Source organism: Schistocerca americana, chromosome 6 (genome assembly GCF_021461395.2).
Source record: "Schistocerca americana isolate TAMUIC-IGC-003095 chromosome 6, iqSchAmer2.1, whole genome shotgun sequence".
NCBI classification, from domain to species: domain Eukaryota; kingdom Metazoa; phylum Arthropoda; class Insecta; order Orthoptera; family Acrididae; genus Schistocerca; species Schistocerca americana.
The window spans coordinates 286,476,696-286,487,830 of record NC_060124.1 but is presented as its reverse complement, the minus strand read 5'-3'; the positions used below and the strand labels follow the sequence as shown (position 1 = coordinate 286,487,830).

General features: G+C 42.7%; 1 protein-coding gene across 1 annotated transcript in view; it reads right to left on the bottom strand.

Annotated features, from left to right (window-relative positions):
* Nucleotides 1–879: 879 nt before the first annotated feature.
* Nucleotides 880–11,135, bottom strand: part of LOC124619400 (TATA-box-binding protein) — a 48,841-nt gene continuing 38,585 nt past the window's right edge. Inside the window, exon 6 of the mRNA XM_047145755.1 lies at nucleotides 880–1,367. Coding sequence (XP_047001711.1) covers nucleotides 1,291–1,367 — 77 coding nt within the window. The 3' untranslated portion in view covers nucleotides 880–1,290. The remainder of the gene's footprint in view (nucleotides 1,368–11,135) is intronic.

Genomic DNA, 11,135 nt, shown 5'->3' with positions numbered 1-11,135 from the left:
TCACAGCACACGAGCATGCGCACGCGTGCGCGCGCTCGCACACACACACACACACACACACACACACACACACACACACACACACACACTAATTGTGAATGTGTAGTTGTTATTGTTATTGTTATTCACAAAGTTGTGATCCCATTGTGAGCATGGTAAATTTAACTGTGTCTGGAATGAGTAGTCTAGATTTGTAAACAGCACCAGAAACTGCAAAACGGTTAAAAGTGCAACTGAAACAACTGTGGTATCAGTTCTAGACGTAAACAACAAAAACTACTTCAGCAGCATCAACCATTGCACTGACACCAAATGGGTAAGGTGCTGCAACTCTGTACAGAAGCAGCAGTTGAAGTCATTGCACCCATAACTGTACAATGTCCAAGACAAACTATCTTCATCCTCTCTAACTCTACTGAACATACACAATATTGAAAGTGGTAGGCTAAATGTTAAACCAGCTATCAATCACCAGTCCCATGTTTAAAACAATGCACATCTGCACTGTCCAAGCAAGTCAGCAATGCCTCCTTGCAGCAGCAGTGCAAGCGTAATGGACTACATTTAGGTTTTTTCTGTTAATCTCTTTAAATTTGTACTACACAAATTTACTCCCTTCTTCACCCCAAAAACAGATTTTTGTTGTGTTTGTTGTCTATGTATGTTATCTATGCATAAGAACCAAGTCCAAAACACAACATACAACATCAGCATAGTTTGCTTTTTAGTCTTATTTAACACTAGAAGATTTACAATCACAACTTTTTAAGCATGATCTACATGAAAAAGTGATTTTTCAACTGAAAACATAAAGACAACTCTCACTCAAAAGAGTTACAGCACTTTCTTAAAAATATACCAGAAAGTAAGACAAGCCGATTAAATAAAAAGTTTATTGCTGTCTTATGGTAAAAGGATGCAATCCAGTAAGGTGTTCACAACAGCTGACCATGATATAATACAATTCAATTAGAGGCACAGACATGAGTCACCATTCCTAAATTAATATGTTCAATACAAAATCACTTTGGTGCGGACATTCTGAATACTTTATACATAACGGCACCCATATGTCTTCAAGCACTTGCAGAGTCGCCCCACATACAAATGTAGTCAATAAATTTTACAACTCCATGGGAGTTACACATTAAGCTGCTATAAAAGCAGTAGGGTACACATTAATTTACAGTAATTACAAATTCATTCTGTCCTTTGAGTTTCCTGTTTGTCTTGCTCTCTCCCCTTGAGAGGAATGCCAGGCATCTCTGGATAGTAGAAGGAAAATAACTGTCATTGCTTCTTGAAACTTTTCAGTATTGGATAAATGTTATCAAAAGCTTCATATATTTCTTGCCGTATCTTTGCACCTGAAAAATGGATGAACATTATTTTAAGTCTGTTAAATGTCAAATTAACTCACGTGTATTTCACAAAACAGTGATATGGATGTATGAGCGAGCATTGTAGCTGACTATACAATACAAACCTAGTGTCCTGATTAGTAACAAGAAGTTAAGAAAATGAAACATGTCTTGTAATACTAGTGAAATGGAGAATAAGCTTAAAAGAGTCACAAACAGCCGGGGAGGGGGGGCACAGTATAAACTGTAAGTGAGGGTAGCAAGAAAATAACAAAAACAATCAAGTGGGCACCTATGTTGCAATATACATAACAACAAACTAGTACAGATGTTAAATTATGCATCAGAAACTGCGAAAATTAAACAGGCCATCAAGATCGCCATGGAATGAAGATCCATCATAACTATAATGGTATTCTGATTTGCATTCGCCAAAGCCAATACAGATCTATGTGAGGATTTTGAGATAAAATCTGCCAAAGATAAGTATAGTGAAGGCATTCTAAAAACCAAGAAAATGCTAAAACAAACATTAAAAGGATCTAGAATGAAGATGGAACAAAAAAAAGTGAGTATGAATACAAATTGTTGCTGCCTTGTTCTGGTCATTGTGTAAGAAAGAAGTAAAGAAAATAAAACTGTGATTTTGGGGGTCTTGGATTAAATTAGAGAATACAAACAATAAATTCCACAGAAAAGTAATTATATAATTATATTGTCTGACCAAATATAGTTCAGTTTATGAGTAAATGCAGTATTGTAGCTGTGCATAAAAATGTGATACATTAATGTCCATCATTTAAGGTGAACTGGTTGTTTAGTATAACAGTCTGGACAGTTCACTGCTCATTGTATGGAAGAACTGTTGGGAGGTGAACAGGCATAAGACAAAATAATTACACCAGGATAGAAGCAGGAGAGGTATTTCGAGAAATCTCAAGACTACAGTTAGTTATTAGTTAATTAAGATTGTCGCTAGTAAGGCTGGATGGGAAATAGCTATAAGGTAGTTAATGGGAAGTTACCTCAAACAAAGATAAAATACAGATTTCTCTGAACATAGTTATCACTTATATATGGATAATTTTACACACACACACACACACACACACACACACACACACACACACAGTTCGACTTGTTTTAGAATTCAAGACAACAGTCTTAATCAGCAATAAATAATAAACGAATACAACTACAGACCTACTATTATTTACCTTCCATCCACAATTATCTATTGTGATAATACTTTTAGAGTACACCCTACTTGCCTTATACACTCCTGGAAATTGAAATAAGAACACCGTGAATTCATTGTCCCAGGAAGGGGAAACTTTATTGACACATTCCTGGGGTCAGATACATCACATGATCACACTGACAGAACCACAGGCACATAGACACAGGCAACAGAGCATGCACAATGTCGGCACTAGTACAGTGTATATCCACCTTTCGCAGCAATGCAGGCTGCTATTCTCCCATGGAGACGATCGTAGAGATGCTGGATGTAGTCCTGTGGAACGGCTTGCCATGCCATTTCCACCTGGCGCCTCTGTTGGACCAGCGTTCGTGCTGGACGTGCAGACCGCGTGAGACGACGCTTCATCCAGTCCCAAACATGCTCAATGGGGGACAGATCCGGAGATCTTGCTGGCCAGGGTAGTTGACTTACACCTTCTAGAGCACGTTGGGTGGCACGGGATACATGCGGACGTGCATTGTCCTGTTGGAACAGCAAGTTCCCTTGCCGGTCTAGGAATGGTAGAACGATGGGTTCGATGACGGTTTGGATGTACCGTGCACTATTCAGTGTCCCCTCGACGATCACCAGTGGTGTACGGCCAGTGTAGGAGATCGCTCCCCACACCATGATGCCGGGTGTTGGCCCTGTGTGCCTCGGTCGTATGCAGTCCTGATTGTGGCGCTCACCTGCACGGCGCCAAACACGCATACGACCATCATTGGCACCAAGGCAGAAGCGCTCTCATCGCTGAAGACGACACGTCTCCATTCGTCCCTCCATTCACGCCTGTCGCGACACCACTGGAGGCGGGCTGCACGATGTTGGGGCGTGAGCGGAAGACGGCCTAACGGTGTGCGGGACCGTAGCCCAGCTTCATGGAGACGGTTGCGAATGGCCCTCGCCGATACCTCAGGAGGAACAGTGTCCCTAATTTGCTGGGAAGTGGCGGTGCGGTCCCCTACGGCACTGCGTAGGATCCTACGGTCTTGGCGTGCATCCGTGCGTCGCTGCGGTCCGGTCCCAGGTCGACGGGCACGTGCACCTTCCGCCGACCACTGGCGACAACATCGATGTACTGTGGAGACCTCACGCCCAACGTGTTGAGCAATTCGGCGGTACGTCCACCCGGCCTCCCGCATGCCCACTATACGCCCTCGCTCAAAGTCCGTCAACTGCACATACGGTTCACGTCCACGCTGTCGCGGCATGCTACCAGTGTTAAAGACTGCGATGGAGCTCCGTATGCCACGGCAAACTGGCTGACACTGACGGCGGCGGTGCACAAATGCTGCGCAGCTAGCGCCATTCGACGGCCAACACCGCGGTTCCTGGTGTGTCCGCTGTGCCGTGCGTGTGATCATTGCTTGTACAGCCCTCTCGCAGTGTCCGGAGCAAGTATGGTGGGTCTGACACACCGGTGTCAATGTGTTCTTTTTTCCATTTCCAGGAGTGTATAAAAAGCTCAGACAATAAACTCCTTATCAATGATTCCTTCAAAATTCAAATGGCATCATGAACATCCAAAAGAAAAATATCCAAGAAAAGGAGGTGGAAAAATGTGTGTATATCCTGTAGAGGAAAGGGAAAAAAAAAGGAAGAGGGGTGAGAGAGGGAAGGGGGGGGGGGGGAGGGAGGGAGGGAGGGAGGGAGGGAGGGAGGGAGGGAGGGAGGGAGGGAGAGGGAGAGAGAGAGAGAGAGAGAGAGAGAGAGAGAGAGAGAGAGAGACCTTATATAATCATACCAGTTTTGTAATATTTTCTCACTGAAATTCTAAAGATGAGTTCCCTCCACTTTCCAAGCAACATAATATTCAACATTCGCATCTATATTTTTAATTTGTAAATGATTACATGGGGGTGGTTTGAAAAGTTCTCGGAATCACCATGAGAGGTTAGCACTAGCACAACAAGTTGTTCATTTGATATTCATTGGACTGTTGCCTGTAAACACCTGCAATGTCAGTGCTCTCGGAAGAGAGCTGTGGCGGTGATGTGGCTCTATTGTCGTTTCCATGTAGGGATATGAGAAGATGGTGGGTGGCTGGAGGGGGGGGGGGGGGGAGATTGAGATTTGAGCATTGATTAAGCACTTAGTAAAGAAAGGTATGAAAGCAAAGGACATACATGCCAATTTCCAGAATACAATGGGGACTCTGCTCCTTCATATCTTCATATTCAACTGTTGGAAGTGGACACATGAATTTAAATTTGGTAGGGAGAGCTTAGTTGATGATCTGTGCAGTGGTCAGCTAAGATGTCTCACTACTCCAGAAATCGATGCAAAAGTGCACAAAATGTTCAAGGAGAATCTGTAGTGCCTCGAGAATTTCCACGCAAATTCTAGAGACCCTCGGCTTTCCACAGTCTCGAACGCCCGATATTTTACGTACAAGAGTGAGAGATGGAAATGTGTCTACTGCGCCACAGTTTGTTTGTGTGTGTGTGTGTGTGTGTGTGTGTGTGTGTGTGTGCGCGTGTGTGCGCAGGACAGGTGTGTGTTACGAGAAGACAAGTTGTGGTGGTCTATCGGTGCTGAGAAGTGGTGGCCACGTACGCATTGGAAGCCGTATGTCCAGTACAAGGAGTAATCAAGGGTTACTCTTAGGCAGTGGAATAGTAGTGACTGTTGGGAACAAATGAAATATGTATTATCTAGAGACTCGCATGTACTCTGTTGTTTGACTTGCTAGGTGCAAGAACTGTTTTGACAAGGGTTATTAAAACCAAAAGAGACTGTAAGTTCTAATGTTTTCCAGACCTGGTCGATTTACGAGACTTGAAAGCGCATGTGAAACTTGTATAGTTATTTTATTGTGGAGAAGAAAATATAGCGAAATTGATGTGAAAGTATTCTGAGAGTAGGAAATCATTTCAAAAGAAGAGAAGTAGTTCAGTAGCATTTCCCTAACCAGCATGAAATCTTCGGAGAAGAAGCATTGTGAAGATCGACGCAGCCGTCTGTCCTGAGAAGAAGATTGGCTACACACGATACGCAAATCATATGCGAGAGGCTCGCACCCCAGTACCACACAGTCTCCAGTCATCAGGAAAACGCTAGAATGTGGCGACCGTGACAGGACCCGAAGAAAGCGAGAATTTTACGACAGATATAGAGATAAGAAGATACTGAGTTGCCGTAGCAACCGGGAGTATAAAGTGAAGAAAACTGTTACGCATAATTGGTTTCTGCCTAAAAGGGAAAAAGGGTGAAAAAGTTAATAAGCACCAAAAAAAGGAAAAGACAGAGAATAGTTCGACTAAGATGATTTGGTGTGGGGAGGTAAGCTGTCCTCACACACACATCGATCCAGCCGACCCCGATGCAGTATCCTGCCAATGACGCCGACGCCGTAACCTGCCGCCGTTGCTGACTGCAATGGCTGCCGTTCACTGTTGCTGACTTCGCGTCCGCTCGCCAACGCCGACACCATAACCAACGTTCGACACTGCCAGCACCTATGCTATTCACCAGTGCCGATTCTACACCTACTCACCGATGCAGCCAAAAACTTTGTGCCGGGTGAGTGAAAAAACAATAATTTTTTGGTAAAGTTGATGGGATGATTGCATGATAAACTATTATTACAGTTATTGTATCCAGTGGTGAATTTTCTTTAGATGATCACCAGGTCCAAGATCCATAAAATTGTGCATCAAGAACAGCAACAAACTTCAGAGCCAGCCATGGCAATGACTGTAACAAAGGAAATGCCAGACTGGACTGAGGTAGCAAATTTAATTAAAGCACTAGCCTTAAATTAGACAACTAGAGACAAGAACTAAATATTAGATTAGAAGAACAGAGAGCAGATTGAGTTTCTTTAAGACAAGAACGAAATGCTCAAAATGCTTTGTTAAGACATGAACTGAGTGTTTCCTTAAGAAAGGAATTGAATGAAACTTTAAGTGCTCCAAGTCTTAAGTTAGATTCAGTAAATACACAAATGAACATCAAATTAGATGATCAGAGTGAGGTTTTAAGTAGCCAAAGTGAAATCTTAAACAGTCATGCAACAAATATAAGTTTGCTAAAGACTGAATTTGACACTCTGAATAATAAAGTCGAGAATCTGAAATTAGATTTAAAGAGTGAACTAACCAGTTCTTTAAATACTCACGTTAATCAGCTATTTACTGAATTTAACCAGAGACAGGATGTGCAATTTCAGGATTTAACTAAAAAATTAGTATTTGACACTGAAGACAAACATAATAATGCAGAATCTGAAATTAGTGAAAAATTGGAATCTTTTGAAAATGTATGTAATGTTAAATTTAATTCGGTAAGACAGGAAATGAATATCTTGAAAGAGAGCACAGATCGACCTAAGGAATTAATATTGATTAATCAATTGAAAATTCCAGGTATTAATGTACGAGCTGTCAATTCACGAATAAACAATGTAGAACAAAATTTTAAAGAAAAATTAGCCAACTTTGACATTATAAATGTAAGTAGTCTGGAGGAAAAATTTGAGATAATTATAGATCGAGAAATTACCGAGAGTATAATCTTCGGAAACATTTCAATTGGTGCTTTTTCCAATCCTAATGATGCTAACAAGGTTATAGATGACTTTTGCAAAGAATTCAAACTTGTCCAGGACAGATTAGAACATAGAATAACTTTACTTAATGTTGTGTTTCCTGCTAAAATGGTAACTGTTTCATTGTGGGGACTTTCACACGAAATTTAACGAAAATATTGGTCCGTAAGTAATCAAGTGAGGTTAATTTCAGATCCACGGGATCCGGGTGGAGTCACATCTGTACCCCGGGGATGTTAACATTCTGTGTTAACGGGCGGAGTGACAACCGTCGGTTCTTGAGTTGGGTTAGGTATTACTTCCACATTAGTTTTCCTACACTGGATTCACTTCAAATCTTTGACTATTCTGTAATCTATTTATAACCTCTTAAACTATCCTATCATATTAGTATTTAAGTGACTGATTATGACTGCACAGTTATGACTAATTTAAGGAGTCACTGTAAACAGTGACTTCTAAACATGAGGTAAAACTAACAGAATGACATTCTAGGAGAAGATATAATATGATGATACTGTTTAAGAAGAATGATATCTAGATTACATAAAGTGAATAGGGTATTTTATGTGTATATAAAATATAATATGAGGTGAATAATGAAATAACTATGTTATCATAGTGTATAATTTTCCATTTTTATGGAAGATTTATACCTTTTATGAGATGTAATGCAGAGGGCAGCGTTTATATTGATTTTGAAAGGGGTGGGTAGTGTAGGTACAAACATGACTAACACTACACATACACGCCACATCTTTCACACAAGCCTCGCAGACAAGTGTGACTGATTCTTCACCATTTGCCATTCCATAGGGTTTGGTAAGATCTTTCTTTGGGGGCTTCAAAGGTGAAGGTGAGAATGTCCATTCTGCAGGAGACATTTAACATTGTACCTCCTCCGGCTTCTCACTCAAGTATCAGCAAAGCGGGGATCCTCGGAAAGGGGGGTGGGAAGGGTTTCCTGTCTTTGGGGCTATCTTCTTTCTCTTCTTCAACCTTAGCAACCATTTCTACTTTTTCCTTTCTTACTTCTCTTTTGAGTACCAATCTATCTTTCCCTCTGTCCATATGCTTACACTTCTATTGCTGAAGTCCTTCTCAATTTCTGTGGTTTTCTATAACCTTCAACTTATTTTACATAAGCTGGCTGAAGAATCAGGCTACATAACTACCCATAAGCATACACACAGTGAAACACAAAGACACAAACAGAAAGAGTACAGTTTAAGATGATGTAAGAACCATCGTGTGTTGGAGGAGGAAAATTGTACACATAGTGATAGGTATGCGCACATGGTTATGTAAGTTGGTGGTTCCGCATTACATAAAGATATGTACAGAAGAATGTTCATGGTCATGTACAGAGATATTTATATAGGTAAGAACAGAGTATTCATGTTTATGAGGACAGTATTACATCATAGTAGGTGTATGTTGGAGGAAGAGGAACATCTGGTGGTTCGTTATGCTACAGCGTATACTTAAATGGACTAAATTGATGTCAGTTTAATGACTATTCTAACGAATTTTGTGTGTGTGTGTGTGTGTGTGTGTGTGTGCGTGTGTGTGTGTGTGTGTCTATTGGAAACTGAGGATGGGAAGAGAAATGGAGGACTCAAGAAAGGGTTAAAGGAAGTATTGTGAAACGAGTGTGAGGGGTAAAATAGGATATTAATTTTTCCGGGTAGTTTTGAATCACAGTGTACATAAATAGGTATACTAGGGCAATGGACTACAAAGCCTACTCAGGAAGGATAAGGAGGAAGCACCTAGAATTGATTGGATGGAAAAGGGCAGGTAGGCAGACACAAGGAAGGAAGGAGAAGGGCAGTATTGTGACAAGTCACACATTTTGTAGAGATTATTCTGGTAACTTTGAATTCTTGTTCCCACTTGCAGTGTTATGTTTGTGTGAAGTTACATGTGTTGAAAAGAACACCTTCATTTACCCAGGGTTCCTCTAGATTGTAGTAAGTAATGAATAAATCCATACTTAGATAAAGTAGTACGCGAAGTAAGAGCAAATAACAGCATACTCTTGGGTAATGCACACTCGGAATTTACGATTGGAAAGGGAACAGAAAGATCCTTGTCCTTACAAAGTTTAAATTAACCAAAAGGTCCATGATGTATTAAGTACACAATTGTTAAAAGGAAAACTGCTGGAACCATAAAGTAATGTTATATAAATACGACACTGATGTACATAACGAACATGTATAAAATATCGTGTGTTTGAGCTAAGGAGGGGGATATGTAGCGCCTCGAGAATTTCGGAGTAAATTCTAGAGACACTCGCATTTCCACCGTTTCAAACACACGTTATTTTAGAGATAAGTGTGGTAAAGTAGGACTATGTCTACTGCCCCACAATTATGTGTGTACAGGACGGACGTGTATCGAACTGATGATCGGCGCGAGCAGGTAGTCACCGAGCCCGCCTAAGAAGTTACACATCCTGCCCAAGGTGTAAGCGCATTGTACTCTGTGAGATATAAAATATTATTGGTGAGAACATTTGAAGGTTGTTGAAAGAAAAGAAGAGACTTTTATTCATTCATTCATTCTCTCATTTACTGCCGTAAAGTCGAGACAGTTGTCTTGTTAAACTTGGAGAGATTTATAAACTGTATGTGTAGAAAGATGATTGTAATAGCTTCTGTCAGACCGGAAGGAGAAATGGTGGTGGTGGTTGTTGGATGGTTAAGGGGGACTAAACAGCGAAGGTCATCAGTCCCCCATTCCAAAATCAGGCGAGCCGGAAATCTACGGAGCAGAGAAAAACCAAAGGGGAGGAGACGTCCCCCCAGGCGCTAATAGAACACAAATGCAGCAACGAACACTACAGACAAGAACAGGACAGAGGAACACCAGACAGAAAGAAACAGAAGAAAGGAAGAGGGCCGGAGACTGGTTGACTGACCACGAGATCAAAAAAGGGAAAGAGTCAACCATCTCACGGCCTACCAGAACAGCAACAGACACGAGGACAAAAGACACAGAAAGGGAAAGGCGCAGGACCTCCCTAAATCGAACCATAAAAAGGACTACCACGGATAAAATTTAAAACGTCATTAGCCATGGAGGCATCGTCAGATAAAACCAAAGCCAAAGTGCCCGGGAGATTAAAAGATTGCCGGAGTGTGCGCAGTCGAGGACACTCCAGCAAAATGTGGCCGACCGTCAGCCGGGACCCACACTGACACAAGGGGGGATCCTCCTGACGCAAGAGATGGCCGTGCGTCAGGTACGTATGGCCGATGCGCAGCCGACACAGGACTACCGAGTCCCTGCGAGAAGCCCGCAGGGAGGAACGCCACACATCGGTTGTCTCCTTGACAGCCCGCAGTTTATTCGGGGCTGTCATGCCACGCCACTCAGCAGCCCACATCCCAAGTACCTTACGGCGCAACACCAGCTGCTGGTCGCGAGCCGTAAGGCCGATCTCCAAAGCTGGGGCGTCTATCGCCCCTTTGGCCAGCCTGTCTACACGTTCGTTCCCTGGGATGCCAACATGACCGGGCGTCCAAACCAGGACCACTGAACCACCAGAACGGGCAATGGCGGAAACAGCCTCCTGAATGGAGGACACCAGAGGAGAGGAGGGATAGCAGCGGTCGATGGCCTGAAGGCTGCTCAGGGAGTCACTGCAGATGACAACGGACCTACCTGAGCAGAAACGCATGTGCTCAAGAGCGCGCAAGATGGCCACCAGCTCTGCAGTAAAAATACTGCAGCCCGCCGGCAAGGAGCGTTGCTCAACATGGTCAGAGTGAGCAAAGGCGTAGGCAGTGCGACCATCAACCAGGGAACCATCAGTGTAGACAGTCTCACAGTCCGAAAATGAGGCGAGGAGAGCAAGAAAACGGCGACGGAGGGCCACAGGCGGAACCGAGTCCTTGGGTCCCTGTGCCAAGTCCAGACGGACGGACGGCCGGGACAAACACCAGGGAGGCGTAGGTGTACGGACCCGGAAGGG